The following is a 19,426-nucleotide window of genomic DNA, read 5'->3' as shown; positions in this document are numbered from 1 at the left end:
CGAAATGTTACTGTTTTTGACGGATCTTTGGTGTTATTATTGATGTCCTTATACTTTTTGGTATTTTATTTTTCAGATCCTGTATAATATCGCACTTGCATATACAAAAGTGGGGAATTGGGCAAAAGCAGAAGAAAGCCTTATCCTAGCCCTCAGCCAGAAGGTAGAGCCGCGGCATGGCACCAAGATAGAGAAGGCAATGCAGGAAATCCTGGTAAGACTGAGCCTTGTGCAATTCTGCATTTGTGGGTCCATGAAAGGTTTTTTATTCTGTGTGATGGTCTAACCCCTAATTTCCTCTTGGAATGACCTAATTATTACTATGTGATATAGTTTAACTTAGTTATGGCCTTCAGCTGTTGTGCATTTGCTAATTTTCAATTTTTGTCATCTACTGAAAGTGATGCAAGACGATCTTAACTTGTTTAGTCTATTCAGATTTTTTTCTGAAATGTATACAAGTTTATTTGCACACAGATCTTCATATATGCTTCTTTAGACTATGGATTTCACATAAGTACTGTGATGGACTATATAAACCAGACAGAAGATCACCCCTAATTATATGATGGTCTGACATGGAGAAGACCCTTTTAGATGTTCCCTAGTATTATGATATATATATTTCATAGAGGAGGTACCGCCCCTCCTCTGTTAACCATGGTAGAATGCCTAGACAGACTTGGTCTTGCCACCTATTAGATGGTTGGCCATTAGAGATGGCATTTAATAAGAGGCATATTTGAAGCAAACTGCCCCTACACTGCCTAATGCCATTTAGTGTTTTCTTATATGGTATGGTAACCTTTGAAGACTCCTTAAGCAGAAGTACTCCAGTGTGATGAATAACATTGCTTCTTAATGTACACAGAACGATCACTGCATTAGGGACGGCTGGCACGTGATATCTTGTGATCAGTAACACGGTACCACTTGATGGGCACATCACGATCGTCTCTCAGATAATGTGCTGACCTCTTCCCTGAGGAGCAGAAGACAACATTGACAGTCATGTGTAAATAAGGTGACTTGATTGACTTTGTGGACAGATTATTGTGCCCGGAGGTGTGGTGCCAGTATTTCTGAAATTGTCGCATTTGTTGCCTGTTCCCAAAGCACGGTATCAAGAGTGTACCAAGACTGGTTGAACTATGGACAGACATCTGACAGATGATCACACAGTAGCAGGCCATGCTTGGTTGATACTAGTAGTAAGTGCTGGGTGGCACATCTTGTATCTCAGCAACAACGTGCCTCAGTGGACCAACTGACCAATTGGCCACATTTCCACAATGACCTTGTGGTGTACCTTGCATTGACTGGGGTTCAATAGCCAAAGACTGACAGGGGTGTCCCTGATGACTCTGGGTCATCACCAACAATGCCTTGCATAGGCATAGGAAAGATGTCAATGGACCTTGGACACATAGCAGAAGATGGTATAGAATGAAGAATCCTGTTTCCTACTGATCTTTGCAAATGTCAAGCTCCGCATGAAGTCATATCCCATGGGTGTACAATTGGAGTTCAACAGGCCGCTGATGGCAGTGTCATGGTCTGGGGAATGTTTTCCTGGCATGGCTTAGAACCGTTGGTCATCACACAACAATCCTTGAATGGTCAACATACTGCTACTGCACCCATATCTTTAGAAAGTCATCCTGACCACAGCGCCATTTTTCAACAAGACAATACTCCATGTCATCAAGCTCGGATCACTAGGGAGTGGTTGGAGGAACACGACAATGAAATCACACTATTTTGGCCCCCAAACTCACTAGACTATAACCCCATTTTGTGATATGCTGGTAAAGGCTGTGAGATCTGCTCCCACTTATCCACAAAATGTGCACCAACTGACGGCTATGCAGCAGCGGGCATGGGTTCAGCTGAGTATGGAAGATATTTGCCACCATGTGGAATCTGTTCCCTGATGTCTGAAAGCAGTGATCACCCAAAAAGGTGAACCAACCCATTATTGGGTAGGTGTTCCTAATGCAGCGATCGCTGAGTGTATATATAGTATTTAGCACGATTCCAAACCTCCTTATTACATAACAATGCAACAAGCTTCTGATAAAGCTTCAGTGTCCAGTAGAGAAAGAACAGCACAACTATATTTCCATGTGCAATAAAAGTTGTGCCCTGTCAGATAATGACATGTCTGCAAACCACAGACGGAAGTCAGGGTGATAAGGCAATATATTTTGAGCAATAGTTTCACAAGGCTATGTAAGACCAGAAAGTGTTATTTTAATATGTTTGGGAATGGCATAAGTGACAACGCCATAATACAATCTAACTAGCATAAGCGCTACCTCTGTAAATTGGAGATTGAGATGATAAAGATGCAGGGAATATAAATACACAGCCAGTTGACATGTAAGTCCATCAGAATATTGCTGCTTACATTAGTCCATACACTGTGTATGGGATAGTAGAAAAACCATGCGGAATTCGAATGACATTGCCTACTCTAGAGGAGAGGGCTCTCATACCAAAATCAAAGTGGGTCCTTATCATAGTGCTGGGTTTGCAACCCATGGATAAAGGGGCCTAGTGTTTGTTACCCTTTCCATGACCTAAATTAGGTCAATAAAGTCCAGGAGGAGCTACTTGTAAATAGTTAACAGGCTGTATCGTATAGTGGTCCTCAAAGTGATGGTTCAATACAATCTTCCCTCATCTGCTCAACTCAGTTACTTGATGCCTGGTTGGTGGCCTCCCTTTTAAGCAGTAGAATTCAAGGGCATCCTGCCAAGGGAATAGGACCAACCAGGTCTAGTGCAAGGACCCACATTACTGTGTAATAGTGCCATAGCGGTATAATAGAAAAATGTGCCAAAATCTGCACCAAGCAGTAGTGTGCACCAAAATGTGGCGCAATGGGACTGAGCATGCTCACTGCACACTTGTTGATTGGCTGATGACCTGACTCTAAAAATGACATTTTTCTGCTGTGTAGTGAGCTGAGCTGATGCAGGACCAGGGAGCAAGCAATCTGGTGTCTGTGCTGAATGACACCAAGGAGGAGCAACAGCCCTAAGCTGGTGGGGTGCAAGGCTAACGGCAGGAAATGGACAGAGGGAGTGAGGAATAGTGTTCCAGTCCCTGTTAAAGCCATGGGATAATATTTGTCAGTATAGGCTGAGCTGCCTAGTGCATCAAACTGTAAGTGAGGCCAGCCTCGGAGAGCTAATAAAAAGCCAGCATGCCTGCCACATCATCTACTGATCATATTAGCGAGATTGAATCATTAAAGACATTCTCCGTCACTCTAAGTCCTGAGCGGCATCACTGTATTGGTGAACGTGGGACGCTCATTAGGACTGAAAAGATTTGCATGGAGAAAATAGAAAGACTACTGTAGAGGTGCACGAGCCTCAACCGAAAGAGATGCTGTGTGTAATGTTCTGTAATCCGTATATCAGTTAAACTATATTGATGCTAGTAAAGTATCATTGCCATTGCTCAAAAGTTATTGCCATGCTATAATTAATAGTATATATATATATATATATATATATATATATAAATAAATAAATGAAGGTGAAAATTTAATTGCAAACTCGTTAATATTTAGTTGTTCACTTTCTTTTCTGTGTTTTCAATAAAAACGTTGCGCTCTATTTACTTCATTTGCTGCATCATATCTTGGTACTTGTGCCACCATCCCTCAGTGCACTAGCCCCCTCTCTTTAAGGGCCCCATAAAAACAGCATAGGATGCCCCTGTACCATGTATGACCCTACATGCCACATTACCAGAATGCATCACATTAATAAAAGTATAAGAGAATTGCATAGATATGAATTCCTTCCTAGACAGGGTTCTCAAACTCATTTTCATCGAGGGCCACATCAGCCTTATGGTTGCCTTCCAAAGGGCTGATTGTAATTGTGAGACTGTATAGTAAGGGCTTGTTCACACAAGCGTATATTTTCACACGATGTACAATCATATGAAAAAATATGCGTCGTGACCTATTTTGCTGCATATCACGCACAGTGATAGGCCAGTGCAAATACGCAGTGATTATGTATTTCAATGCGTCCGTCTGTATTCTTTTTTGCGTGCACAAATACACAGCGTATTTGGACACACAAAAACATACCAGAGGGGACAAAAAAACGTGATCAAAATGCTCTTACGCCTGTGTGAATGAGCCCTAATAGTGACCACAGTTGTAGTAGTGTCCTCCATATTGGTTCCAGTAGTAATAGTGCATCCTATAGTGACCCCAGTAGTAATAGTGTCCATATATTGGCCCTAGTAGTAATAAGTGACACCCATAGTAGTCCCATTTGGGCTAATGACTTTCTATTGCCTTTGGGCCAGGCAGCATCCCTACAGACATTCCACTCACCCACTCTGTGCCCGCTGACCTTCCCCCTCAGCATCCGCGCTGCATACAGGTTGGCGCACACAGACTCTCGGGTGGAGAGGTCAGCGGTCAGACTGCATTGCCGCCAATGGACTCACCCATAGGACTCACCTGTAGGCTGGGTGAGTAGAATGCTGCTCGGCCGGTGGGCAACATAAAACAAGGCGGCGAACCGGATTTCGTTTGCGGCCCTTGTGTATGACGTGTGCTCTAGGATATCAGTGTAGATCTAGCAAAGCTGAACCCTATACACATATATGTTAATGTTTAAGTCGAGGTAAATCGAGATAAATATTGCCACTCTTGTTTCCAATAATTCTGCAAAACTGAGTATTTTTCAGAATAGCAAAAGGCAGAATCTAATACTGCGGGGAATAATGAGGAGCTTCCCATAGAGTGTGAAAAGAACATCGAGTACCAGCGAAGTGTTCTGTACAATGCTCGGAGCCTTCGGATGGCAGCCCCCAATGGTTTTAGAGCTCCTACATAATTTCTATATGTGGGCTGACAGCTATTTTTACCTCCAGCGCTTTGTACGTCCTGTTAATTATCTCACAATCAAATGTTCTCAACAAAAGAGAGGAAAACTTTCCCGAATGAGATCCTCCTGTGATTACATGGCGACATTCACTGAACAGTGTTTGCAGCCTTTGTCTTCCGAAGTCCTTTGGACAATGTGTTTGATCCTGCGACCGTTATATATGCACAGTGGGACAATGATAATTATAGCTTACGATGAACGCTTCCTCGCTGGCGCCACACGGTAACCATGTTATATTCATATCTTCAGAAACAAAAGGACTTTCTCCCGATAACGATGCCAAAAGGAAGGTTGTTTCAGCCTAGTGAGAAATTTGTGGAGCAACTGGAGAAGAAGGACTACCTGGGGAAAGCATTGGTATGTTCGGAAAGCTGCACTGCGCATTACGAGAACATGAATTGCATCACATAGGGTGGCAAACAGGGCACTGGGACTTCTCATTAGAGCAAGTAGATATTAGGGTGTGTTAAATGGGTTTGTCAAGACTAATAAATTATGTATAGGCAGTAAATGGTACAAAATAACAAACTAAGCACCTCTTAGAGGTCCCTCCAGTCCAACACTGCTCCAATCCAGCCCGAAAGCTCATATAGCAGTCATATGCCATTTCTTGTTCATGTGATCCCTGCAGCCAAGCACTGATATCAGTAGTGATATTGCCTTTAATGGCACATGACCCCTGAGGCAAGCGATTGGCTGCAGCATGCATGTGAATAATGAATGGCATATGATCGCTGCAGGAGCTTCGTGGCCTGGGATAACTGCACTGGAACCAGGGTGACATCTAACCAGTGTTTAGTTTGTTATTTTGAGGATAGGTCCTCAATAGTAAAAGTCCCAGACAACCCCTTTTTATGCTCGCTGGATGATGGTAAGCAGTACATTTGAAAAAAACTCTAGGACTCTGATTCCTATAAATATATGAAAATAATCAGCAGAGAATGTTGGACCTATATTGGTAAAAAAAAAAAAAAAAGAGAAACAATAGATATACTTTGAATTCAGTGAGACCAATCTTTAAAACAAATCCGCAGCAAGCAGATTGAAAGCATTCTCCCCTTTTGTGTATAGGGAGAGAACTGTCATTCTGCATGCTAAGGGCGAAGAGAGGTTATGTGGCTGCCTTCATGACTCAGAGCTCAGCTCCAAGTCAAACTTTTTGAACCTGATGATAAAATCCCTTTAAGTGCAGCTTCTCATTTAGAACTCACTTATAGATTATGTTAAAGCAGCGGTCCCCAACTGTTTGTTGGTCACGAGCCACACTCAGTAGTGAAAATAAAGACCCCTACTGAGTCTATGGTCTAGTGAGATTACTTTTATCTTGATAATATCACTGGTGCCAGTAGTGCGTAATAGTCTCTAGAGCAGTGCCTATTATCCTTAGTTATTATCCCCTGGGGAAGGAGAGACTAAAAGCCCATTTACACGGAGCGATGATCGCTCAAAGATTGCTCAAACGACAGTTTGAGTGACAGCTTTGAGCGATCATTTTGCATAAACTTTTAAGTAGCTACTTAGCTACTTAAGAGCAATTAAGTGTGCAAATGAAACCTTAGCTGAAAGCAATTAATAGACCGAGGGCTCTTATCTGCTTTCAGTTCTTTTGTTCTTCAGTGGGAAACAATGCTATCAGCACTACCCGCGGAGAACTACTGATAAGGCTGAACAACAATTTTGAGTTTGGACTGAATTTAACGATCAGCTAGCAGTGCCCGAAAAGTGCACAATGGCCGCGTGTTTAGACGTAACGATTATCGCTCAAACGATCGCTTTTTAGCGATTTTTGAGCGATCATCGCTCTATATAAATGGGCCTGAACATTGCTGACAAGCCAGAAAACTTTGTAACCACAGTCATAGCTCTACTTTTGTCGCCTTCTTCTTCCACCGGTTTCCAGTTTCGCCGATTCTTCAACGCAGGATTTCGCCTCTTCTTTCGTCGCCTGCTTCTAGTTTCGTCTAGAACGAATTAATTGGATTTACACTGATTCCTATGGAAATAATTGCCTCGAGTTTCATTGGTTTCAAGCTTAGCCGATTTCTTTCGAACGGATTACCAACAAAACTAGAAGTTTGACTGTATAGGAAACATTCGTGGCCAGCGCAAGAAGTGGCTCCAGCGGCTGTCACCCTGATGACTTCATCTGTACCTGAACAAATCAGGTACCAATGACAGCACCTGAACAGCCTCTTACGGGTGTTTTACCCGCTGGGAGGGTCACTATCAACGTTAGAGTGGCTGACAAATTTACGTGGCTGCTGCATAGAGCACAGGTAGCAGCGATGTTAATCTACCATCAGCAAGGGGTTAAGATAGTGAAGGGATTAATGGAAGTGAAATAGAGTAGAAAATGGTACCTATACTTTAATGCTATTTTATGTAAATACAGACTTCCAAATATCACAGTTTCCTTCTCTAATCACCATTAGTTTCAATCAGTATTCCCCAACCAGTTGGTCAAAATTCAAGCCCTATTGGTATGTCAGAGTCAGAGGCATAACTATAGGGGATGCAGGGCATGTGGTTGCACCCGGGCCCAGGAGCCTTGGGGGCCCATAAGGCCTCTCTTCTCCATATAGGGAGCCCAGTACTATGAATAAAGCGTTATAGTTGGGGGCCCTGTTACAGGTTTTGCATTGGGGCCCCCGGAGCTTAAAGTTACCCCTCTGGTCAGAGTACTACTAAAGTTAGTTGCAACGTCAGTTGAGGTCTTTACCAAAGTTGTAAATAGGCTAAATAGGTTTAAGAATAACAGTCTCGACCTTCCACAAGGGCCTCAGCTGACGTTGCACCTAACCATAGAACTCGGTACTTGAGTCAAAATGATCAAAAGTATCAAATCCATATTTTAACACTAAGCTAAAATGTGTCACTAGTTCATATCTTTGGCAGGACTTTTCCCTTTCAATATTCAGCGTGGGTCTACACTGTCTGTCATATTAAAAGTGATTCACAAATTGCAGAGTCTACAAAATGTGCCTTTTTGAATGAGGGATGTCTGGGTAGAAGGACCCTGCTCAGTGTGTGCGTGGCTCTATGCATTTACCCTGGTCCTACTGTCCCTTATCAGCATTCTCTCAAACTACCTAAACAACTTCCTAGGTTTCCTTACACTATGCATTTGCAATAATGGAAACATATTATTCCAAATTGGCTTTTGATCACATCCTGAGTTCTCTTAGTAATGAAGAACATTATTGCTTTGCAGGTTGTGGCCTCTGTTGTTGACAAAGACAGTTTCTCTGGTTTTGCACCCCTGCAACCTCAGGTAAGTCTAATCTATACTAATGGATCATCTAAAAATTGTAGCAATTAGTACAGAAGCTGCGATCCCATGAGGAGTAGATGAAGCAGTCTTATCATTATATACCTCTGGGAAAACACAGATGTGCTTGTTCTTCTTCATAGATGATTCAGATAATAATATAAATTAACGGGGTTTCTACAACTTTTGGTAGTTTTTATTTATTTAGTTATGGAATAGGAAATCGTATAGCTTTCCTGAACAGTGTGAGTTGAAGACCAGAGGTAACATGACCGACGCCATTACTATGCACTTCCAATCCGTGGACTATACCATTCTACTGTGCAGATAGGGTCCCCTGCGCTGCTATAGGAAAAGGATGTGAGCAGAATTTTAAATACTGGTCTATTAGAAAATGGTATAATTTCCTGTTCTGTAACAAAATAAATAAAAACTGTAAAAAGCAGTAGAAAGTGGACAATCCCTGTAAGTTGTGTTGTGGCACTTGGATGTAATAGATCAGTCAATGGGGCCCTAAGACCAGAAAAAGTTGTGCACCCCATTATTAGACCTTATTGATGTGTCCTGTGTGTACTATGATACGGACAAATAAGATTACTATGAAAATAAAAGCAGACATGCCCATTTTCTGTATATATAGAAAGAAAGACAAATAAGAAGAACAGTGCTTTGGAATGATGATGTGAAAAAAATAGAATAGGTGATGATAAAACAAGAAAGAACTCACCTGGTGTTAGCAGCTTAACCCAGGATACAGGCCAGCTGCAAACACCGGACGTCCCGGTAGGCAAAAAGGTAAACCACTCCTTATGTACAATGATACAGCCACACAATGGGGAGAGCGCTTGGGAGTCACCAGATATCGTGGGAGATATTTGGATGATAAAACAGGAAAAAAGTGTAAAATATCCTGCGCTCATAAGAAAAAAGGGAAAAAAGTATAGTGCTTGAGGCCCCCTTTAAATGGAACAAACAGCCATATAGAGAAGGTGTATCATAAATGGTTTCATCTGGAAGGAAGGACCACAAATCGTCAAACAATACAGGGTGAGGTGAAAAGAGGATACAACGCGTTTCAGGGTGCAATCAAGCATAGATTACTGTAACCAAAAAATGTACTTAAATAATGGGCCATCTAGGGCTTTTTCCAGAAGCGTGGTGCACCCTCCTTGGCACCTCACCGTGTATTGTTTGTCGATGATTCGCCTGATGATTAATATTATGCTAATAATGATGATAGTGAAAATATATATGATGTTTTAAAACTCGTAACTATAGGATAGGCTATGTTCATTCTGCATTTGCTGTGTACATCAGAGGTATACTTGGAGAAATACTGCTGATATATAGATAGTAACATAGTATGTTTGGCTGAAAGAAGATAATGTCCATCTAGTTCAGCCTGCTTCCATCCCCCCCCCCCCCTTGTTGAACCAGAGGAAGGCAAAAAAAATCAACAACAATGAGGCAAAAGCCAATTTAGCCCATTTGGGGTGGAAAGATTCCTTCCCGACTCCATAATGGCAGTCAGAATAATCCCTGGATCAATGTTTGAAAGCTCCTACCTGACTTCAAGACCCGGACCTACAACCCCGCTGGTTATTTAATGTCTATATCCTGTCATATCATAGTGCTTTAAAAATACATCTAGTTCCCTCTTAAACTCCTCCATTGATTTTGCCATCCCCACATCCTCAGTATGACTGCTCTTACAGTGAAGAACCCCCTTCTGTTTTGGTGATGAAACCTTCATTTCTCTAGACGTAGCGGATGCCATCTTGTTACCGTTGCAGTCCTGGGTATAAACAGATCCTGGGAGAGATCCTTGTATTGTCCCCTCATGTATTTATACATAGTTATTTTGTCACCCCATAACCATCTTTTTTCCAGGGTGAATAATCCTAATTTTGTTAGCCTCTCTGGGTATTCCATTCTGTTTATTAATTTAGTTGCCCATCTTTGAACCCCCTCCAGCACTGCAACATCTTTCCTGAGCACCAGTGACCAGAACTGTGCGCAGTATTTCATGTGAGGCCTGACAAGTGCCTTATATAGTGGAAGAATAATGTTCTCGTCCTTCGCCCCTATACCTCTTTTAATGCACCCATAGACTTTATTTGCTTTTGCAGCAGCTGACTGGCATTGATTGCTGCAGTTAAGTCTACAGTCCACTAGTACCCCCAGGTCTTTTTCCATATCCCTTTTTCCTAGCAGTACCCCATTTAGTGTATATTGGTGGCATCCATTTTTCCTGCCCATGTGCATAGTCTTACATTTATTACTGTGCAATCCCTCTATCAGGTCATTAATAAATATATTGAACAGACTGGTGGCTAATACTGAACCCTATGGCAACCCGCTAACAACGGTGGCCCAATCAGAGTGCGAGGCATTTATTATCACCCTCTGCTTTCTATCTCCGAGCCAGTTCTTTACCCAGCTGCATACGATTTTGCCTAGACCGAGCTCTCTCATTTTATATGTCAACCTATTATGCAGCACGGTGTCAAATACTTTAAAGAAATCAAGATATATGAGATCAATAGACTCAGGTCCTGCCTAGAACTTACTTCATTGTAGAAGCTGATCAAATTGGTCTGACATGATCAACCCCTTAGGAACCCATGCTGATGAGGAGTTATACTGTTGTTTTCCTTGAGGTATTCTAGGATAAAATCTCTCAGAAACCTCTTGAATATTTTTCCAATTATTGTAGTGAGACTTACCGGCCTGTAGTTACTAGGCTCTCTTCTTACCCGAAGAAGAGATATTGGAATATACAGAAGGGATATTGAAACCACATTGGCAATGCACCAATCCAGCAGCAAAACACGAGTCTCAACAGTGTCCTTAAATATAAGAAATAGTGGTCTATCTATCACGTCAGCCAGTTCCCTCAGAACCCTTGGGTGTATTCCATCTGGACCTGGAGATTTGTTGATTTTAACCGGCTCTGCACTTCCTCCTGTGATAGGCAGGTGATATTTAGTGGAGGTGGTTGGAGGATGGGGGGTTGTCTTATCCCCCTGCATCTCGTGTGACATTTCTTTTTCATTCGTGAATTCACTTGATAAAAAACTATTTAATAGATTTGCCTTCCTCCGATCGTCTTCCATGGTTTCTCTTGTATTATTTGTTAATGAGCCAGTGCTATCAGTGCAAATCCCCCTACTGTTTACATAATTGAAAAATAGTTTAGGGTCAACTATGCTCTCTTTGGCAATCCGTCTCCTTGCCTCCTCCTTGGCAGTTCTGATCTTTTCCTTATATAATGTGTTTTTTATATAATTCTGAGCTAATCAAATTTTGCTTCGCTAAAGTTTAGTTTTTTTGTCACTCTCTGATAAGGCTTCCTATTGAATGACAGCTGGAAAATAATTATCTTGTGGTCCCTATTTCCCAAGTGTCCTTCAACCTGCACCCCTGAGAGTCTGTCTGGTTTGTAAGTAAATAATAAGTCCAGAGTGGCCCTCCCTCTAGTTGGCTCCCGCACAAGTTGGGTAAGGTAGTTATCTTTAATTGCTCTCAAGAACTAATCACCCTTATGAAATTTGCAGTCTTGCTGATGTTCTTCCTCCTTGGCATTCTATTATTAGTTGTCCAAATGTTCCAGAGTAGCAAACTGCCAAATCTTCTTCTTTTATAGAGGTGGTCGCACTTGCTGGTGATCAATTAATCAAGGACATTTAATTAGCAGCAACCAGCTGCTACTTACCCTCTTATTTGCTCTATGGAAGCAGTAAGGACTCCTTCACACTGGCATGGCTGATATTGGGCCGCGAATATCGCGCTCCCAAAGCCTTGCATCACTGCGGGGATGAAGGAATCCTGGAGGATCACAGAGTTCTCCCATTGCTTCTAATGGGGCCAGCAGTGCTGCCGCTGGCCCCATTGAAAACTATGGTCAACGTCGCAGAATAATAGGACATGCTGCGATGTGTTTCCCACATAGTATCCCATCATGGTGCCATGCAGGAATCATTGCTAATGTGAATGGACCTCTGTATTGAATAGCATAGTCAACTATTCAGCCCTGACCTAAGGCAAAAGGACATTCGGGTCAATGAGGTCCTATGATTACATCTCTCTGCTAAAATGTCATGTAAACCACCAGTTGATGAGCTGTTGAAGAACGAATACTAGCTAAAATACTTACCCAATCATACACTGAAATTTTAGGTTGCGTGACATGCTCTGCGTTGGAGGATGGAGTAAGCAAAGAGGGAAGTTATTTATAAGTGGAAACTCCTAAAAAGTTTTGCAAAACTGCTGCTTCTTCGTAAATGTATGTTACTAAGGTTTCCCTTTTCAGAGACTGATACGGCCCACTCAAATGTCATCTATGTGTGCTTGTAAAAAGCATAGAGATTAGCACTAATATGGCATTAAACTGCATGATACAAGACAGATGGAGACAGTGTATTTTAAATAGTCACGTTACTTTCCTTATATCTTGATTTTATATAATGCTTTTGCCTTTTTTATTTGATAGGCCAACAACCCACCCCCACGCCCAAAAACCCCTGAGATCCTGAGGTAAGTCAAATAGGTTTTTATCCTGGCCATCAAAAAAAAAAAAGGAAATTCTCAAGTGTCTGATGAGGTTTGTGCTAGATATGTATGAGGTACCAAAAGATTCAGAATGTACCCTTTTTTATTATTTTGCTCCTATTAAAAGTAGAATAATTTTTGTATCATCTAGGACCCTCCAGGGACAACCGCACCGAGTTTTATTTGAATTTACCCCTGAAACCATAGAAGAGATGGGGGTCATGCCAGGAAATATTGTGTTTGTGCTCAAGAAAGGAGATGATAATTGGGCAACTGTTCTGTTCAATGGAAAGGTAAGTATGGCGGTCATTTCTGTGGCAGGTACTCTAGGCAGCATCTGCAGCAGAGGCGCTTAAGAGGCACATGTGGCAGGCACATATTAAAGCGACCCTTTGGTTTTGGGACAAATTTCTGTCCCAGGGTTGAAGGAAGTGGGAGGTATATGACCCACAGTTGTTCTTTTCTGCCATTCCGCTGATACACCGTTTTTGGGTTTTATTTTCAGCCATCCAAGATGGTTGATGCAATCTTCAGACCACAGTACATTGATAGTGTTAGACTACCAATGCACTATACCTGCTCTCTGATTGGACTGAGTTGCTAATGTGATCAGCGCTGGCCAATCAGATAGCAGTACACTGTGTGCATTAGGTAGATAGAAAATTGCTGCAGCCATATTGGATATCCAAAAGCAGGGCCCAAAACCAGCAGATCAGAGGGCCAGCAGAGAACAATTGCCAATAGTATACCCCCTACCGCGATTCAGAATTTTCCCCCGGATCACTTTAAGGGATTGTTGAGGTTAAAACCGTGAAATGAGTAAAGTCTGCACAGGACCCTACATAAACAGTTAAGCCTAAAGGGGTTTTCCACGTTATTTATTTTACATAGTTTTGGGCTCGCCATGCCCAAAACTATATAAAAGAAATATACTCACCGCAGAGTGAACAGGAAAGGGAAATCCCCATGGCCAAATGCCTCCGTCTTAGGATGGAACCAAACTGCGCTGAACGGGCCCCATTGACTATAATGGGGTCTATTCAGTATCTGCTTAGCCGCCCAGTTATCAAAGGGAATATAGATTGGGGTCCCCTGCTCAGGACTGACCTCCAGGAGCTAGACCAACTTCCAAGAACAGTTCCCACGCTGGAGGACTGAGCATGACCACATGCAGATGGTCACCCATGTGACACCACATTACTCCTGCAGAGGTGAATATGGAACTTATAAAGTATAATTTACATTTTTTGTGTTTGTTTTAAATTGCTGTTGGATTCATTCAAGCAATTCACAAGAAATGAATGCATTCTAGATATTTCGGGCTGAACGATTTAGTGCCAGAGAAGTATGAATGGTTACATCCTGTTCTGAATCTTCGTCATATGTCATTTGGATACATCCAACCATCTGCAAAAAGAAATAATGTCATGAAACTGGATGTCCTGAGTGAGAGCCATCTGCCAGTAGCATAATGTATCTGATTATACAACTTCATGTAAATTAACGAGATGCCTGTAAGCCACCACTAAATAATACCAACATCATCGCTTGGGGAGGAAAATTGTATGGGATGCTTATGGGGTGAAGGACATAGAGAAGGGGCAGCACACGGAACTGGGTCCTCAAATGTAAGTCCCCTATTCTGTCTACAAGTTAAAGTATTACCCTACGAGGCAGCTTCTGCAGCACTGAGGCAGAAAATCTGAGAGTAATTCTAAGTACATGGAAACTGTCACCACAATTTACCCCCATAAAACACCACCACCTTGTATTAGTAGTTGCCCTAAATAGTAGCTCAGACTTTTTGTTTTTGCATTCTAAAATCACAAGTATACCCATTTATTGTGCCCTGGAACTTTTACCCCCTACTATGTAAATAACTTCTTCAGCATCACCAAGGCTGCCATCCCCGTATTGTAACCATGCATCCAGGCCTGACAACAGCACTGGCCCCGCTTAAGGCCCATTTACACGGAGCGATGATCGCTCAAAAATCGCTAAAAAGCAATCGTTTGAGCGATAATCATTGCGTCCAAATGTGCGGCCATCTTGCACTTTTTCGGGCACTGCTAGCTGATCGTTAAATTCAGTCCAACCTAAAAATCGTCCTTCAGCCTTACCACAGTTCTCCGCAGGTAGTGGTGATAGCATTGTTTTCCCCTGGAGAACAAAAGAACTGAAAGCTGATAAGAGCCCTAAGTCTATTAACTGCTTTCAGCTAAGGCTTCATTTGCATACTTAATTGCTCTTAAGTAGCTGAGTAGCTACTTAAAAGTTTATGCAAAATGATCGCTCAAAGCTATCACTCAAACTGTCGTTTGAGCGATCATCGCTCCGTGTAAATGGGCCTTAAGTCCTCCCAATCTCAACAGAAATCATGCGCATAAGTGTTTTTGCTGCCCATGTGTTTTTTGTCAGGCCATATGACGATGTCTTGATGGATCCAGATACATGCATAGTGTACAAAAGAAAAAGCCACAGGGCACTTTGAGTACATTTATGCGCATGTACCAAGCAATACACTGCATGCGCATATACGGGATTTTGCTTTCAGAAAGGGGGGTGGCAGATGTCAACCAAGAAGAAGGTTGAATGGTTAGCTCTGAGTGTCAGGAGGACCTCGAACCCATCTCTCCTCATTACCTCTACCATATAGAGACAGGAGCATAGAGTGACATGGGCTGCTTTACAAACTATTGAGCATCTAAAAAGTACCTTTACACGGAACGACTGGTGGCCAAATAATCCCATGAAGAGTGAATACCAACTATTGTTCAGGGTAAACTTGGCCAGCAAAAGGCTGACAAGCGATAAGTCGGTAGTAGTGGTGTTTCAGCTTACCGAAACAAAAAGTCACTAGTTGATCAAAAGTCTTGTGGTGTGACGTCACAGTCGTTCATATTTGACGACTTGCTAATGAATTTGCATGGAGATCCCCTCTATGAACTATATCTCAGCAAACAACTAGTGTACAATCATCGCTCCGTGTAAAAGCAAATGAATGACTGATGCTCGTATGCTTCAACGACTTTTCTGAGTGACTATTTAAATGATAGTAAAGGTGCCTTAACCAGATATGAACCAAATGCCGTAAATATAAGGCCTTTAGTCCTGGGTTTTAATCCCGCACCATTGTAAAAATACTGCACTGGATTAAAGCTCCTGCAATCTATCGGGAGCAGTTGGGTACTCGGTTGTCAGAGACAGCTGAGGATCCGGAGGAGAAGATAGAAGCGGTTCATAACAACTTCTACCTTCTCTTTTACAGGCTGCATATTGCTCAGTGCGTTATATTGAAATGCGGAAGTGGGAGTGCCGCTTCTGCATGGGACCTGACGATCCCTGGCATGTCGGAGCTGCAGGGTCTTAACAGACCCCAGCTCAGCTCTCACAGTGACAAATGTCACCATAGCAGGATGTTTTCCCTTGTAACTGGGGCACCTGTGCATGCTGCTCTTATGGATACCCCAGTTACAGTGGGAAAGTGTGAAATCCAAAAAGAAATACAGCATGAATGTCCACAAGAGGTCTGTAATGACATCATGGGGGACATAGATGTTATAAAAAAATTACAAAAATAAGTGCCAAAAAGTTACAGAATAAAAGAAAAAATGTATAGATAAAAATTAAAGCATCCCATCGCCAACCTATACTGTCACCATATCCACCCTGTATACAAATTATATATTAAAACATCTGAAGCAAGTTGGTGAACCCATCCTGTACTTTATTTTAAAGTACAGGTAATCTTAAAAATAAAGAACTGTAAAAATAAAACTTGTTTTTTTTTTACTGTTTGTACACATTAGTCCTAAAAAAGAAAAAAAAACCCTGAAAAAACTCAGTGAAAAAAAGGTATTAAAAATAGACTAAAAAAATTAAATAAAAAAAATAGCCCTATGAGTCACCAAAAAACTCAACAACAATAATTTTGGCAGGCAGTTAAAAAAAAACTAGGACCATAAAACCACCACATGGGTAAAATCACAAAAAAAAATCTGGTTCTTTAGAACCAAAAGACAATGGTCCTTAAGGGGTTAAGGAACATAATTGTTTTAAAATGAGGGTTTGTCTGTAAACTTGGCTTGGGATGTCAAACTGTGACAAGTTCCCTTTAAAAGTAATTAGGGTTATGACTTTCTCTGCAGCCAGGGTAAGTTCTGTGACAGCAACAAGGTCATTGGAAATGCCTTTCCGGTGATGACAAGTAACCTTGTGTGTAAGTTGTTAAAAAAAATTGTAGATCAATGTATCAGTTAATTGTTTTTGCTATTAGATTGTAGACTAGGAAGATATAGCATGCTGCTAGTATAAGTAGTGAAGGGGTTAAGTGAAACCATTTCTATATACCAGAGAGTAGTAGGAGATAAGACAGAAGGTAAGATGGTCCCCCAGACCCCTCCCTTGCATTCCTTCCCAGTGAAATCATAGGGTTTCATTGTATATTATAGTTAAACCTTAAAAGGTGTAATTTATGTTAAACCTTTTAGTTGTAGCCTATCATGTATTCTAATTATTCTTAGAGGTATGTACTTTTCCTGTGATGTCATTTATGGTATATAAACCACATGCAACTTCGACTAAATTAGAAATCATTGGATACCGCAACAGGCTGGTGTGATTTGTATTTCTCCTGAGGGCCCATGCTTTCTACACGGGATCTGAGACGGTCTTCTCCTTGGTAAATACACGAATTCTCCTTACATGAGTACTCCTCCGAACACTGCAGGACTAGAGGATCCCTTACTGATATACTATGGCATATGAGCCATGCATAACAGCGAACACCATATAGCCAATTTGCAGTAGATATGAATGCTAATCTCTGTGATTCAAGCTGAAAGTATGAGCCTGCTGATATACTGCGGGTAAAACCATAAGTGGGAGATAAGACTGAGGAAGAGATAAGGAAATGTTCACCGCAGAACGAGGGATCTGAGAACTTACACAGAAAAGGGAAACGTCATATGAAGCGTATCACACGTAGCTGTAGCCCACGTGGACACTATAAAATATTCCAGATGTAATTTCACAATGGTCATACGGTAAAGCTAAGGGTCCTTTCTGTCATTGAACACATATCATGTATTATTGATCATATCAGTTGTGGCCCTTGTTCAGCGGCAGATCCTTACTTATTGCATCACTTCCATCCTTTGTGAACTGACCTCTATTTCTGTTCTCTCCTGTATGTGTAAACAGAAAGGGATTGTACCGTGCAATTATCTGGAGCCCGTAGAGTTGCGCTTTAAGTCCCAAGCCCAGGTAAGACCTATAGTATAATATGCCTCCAACAAAGACAATACACGGGGGTACCCAAAAGAAACAGGACTCTTCTGATTGGCGGGACGTTACTAGTGCAGGCTTCCGATACAAGGCAACAGTGCCTCCAAACATGGCCCCTTATGGGAAAAATGCCCCCTTGAGTAAGAGTGCTCTCAAATGTGGCTTTTTAGTAAAAGTGCCACCAAGGATGGCCCCTTACCCTATTGTAGGCTCTCTGGCCACCAAGGGTTGCTATCAATGCAAAGTTCATGTCACTGCCACTCGGTCACCTATCAGGCTGCATCAAAGCCCAACTGCTCCTCTGTCTGCAATGTCAGGCTCCAATGCTGCCGGCCAGGTTAGATGACCGAGGAGTTGTGGCAGGAACTCAAAGTTTCTCACACCGCCGTTCAGTAACCTAACCAGGAAGCATAAGAGCCCAGCTTCTCCTGTGTCTCCAGGCCAAAGACAGCAGACACAGAGAAGTCAGTCTCTGTTCTGTCGGGTTAGGTGACTGAACAGTTGTGACAGAAAGCTCCCACTGATAGCAACGCCCAGTGGGCAGATGCTCTGTAGTAAGACAGGCACACTGACTACAGAGTCAGACATATTAACCGTCAGACATATTATGTGGTTACAGGGGCCAGGTCGCAATTGCAACCCCTGCGACCCCTATAGCTATGCCACTACACCCCAACATCTTCACCTATCTATCACAGAAAGGCCTCCAGCACACTAGCATGTTTCTTGTCTGCATACTGCCTGGCTAAAAAAGAAAAATGGACCAGGCTTGGACAGCATACAGCCCCATATTACCATATTAGTCAATGTGGCAAGATAAACCTCAGTGCTTTTACACGAACTGGAAGAAAAAACTCATGTCATGTCGTCACAGCATCATAAACTAAGTTATGACGGTGCTAGGGAGGTATTTTTCTTATCACCTGACTCTTTTCACAGTGCTGTACGTGCGCCCTTCCACCGACTCGTATCGGAGAGCACACATAGCACTGTGAAAGGAGTTGAATTTTCAACGCTGTGTGCAATCTTCAGCGGCGGGCACGACAGGAACCAGGGAGCGGGTTATGAGAAATGCAAGGGGCACAAAAGATTTTAGAGGCATAGTTGTAAGGGATGCAGAAGTAGGAGGCCCCTCTGTCACATCAAAAGACATCAATGTCACGAAAGGCGCATGGTAGGTGTGGGGAAGGAGTAGGAGGGCTGTTATAGATTTTGCAATGAAGCCCAGGAGCTTTAAAGGGGTTTTCCAGGCAGCGCCGGCTGTCAGTGCCAGGGTACACCGGAGTCAGAGCGGAAGCCACTGCTCCAGCACTCGTAATTGCAGGTGCAAAACCTATTGAAATCAATGTGAACCCCGCCTGCAGTCAGACGCACAGCTCCCACTAATTTCAATGAG

The 19,426-nt window shown here is 42.3% G+C and overlaps 1 protein-coding gene across 1 annotated transcript in view; it reads left to right on the top strand.

Annotated features, from left to right (window-relative positions):
* The window catches only part of NCF2 (neutrophil cytosolic factor 2), a 41,647-nt gene that overhangs the window by 10,800 nt on the left and 11,421 nt on the right, over window positions 1–19,426 (top strand). Inside the window, exons 4-9 of the mRNA XM_066597458.1 lie at window positions 77–214; window positions 5,175–5,282; window positions 8,137–8,196; window positions 12,686–12,729; window positions 12,896–13,037; window positions 17,947–18,009. Of these exons, the coding sequence (XP_066453555.1) occupies window positions 77–214; window positions 5,175–5,282; window positions 8,137–8,196; window positions 12,686–12,729; window positions 12,896–13,037; window positions 17,947–18,009 (555 nt within the window). The remainder of the gene's footprint in view (window positions 1–76; window positions 215–5,174; window positions 5,283–8,136; window positions 8,197–12,685; window positions 12,730–12,895; window positions 13,038–17,946; window positions 18,010–19,426) is intronic.

The sequence above is a fragment of the Eleutherodactylus coqui genome, chromosome 3 (assembly GCF_035609145.1).
Source record: "Eleutherodactylus coqui strain aEleCoq1 chromosome 3, aEleCoq1.hap1, whole genome shotgun sequence".
Taxonomy (NCBI): domain Eukaryota; kingdom Metazoa; phylum Chordata; class Amphibia; order Anura; family Eleutherodactylidae; genus Eleutherodactylus; species Eleutherodactylus coqui.
The sequence above is the reverse complement of the archived record's forward strand: the minus strand, read 5'-3'. Positions and strand labels throughout refer to the sequence as shown.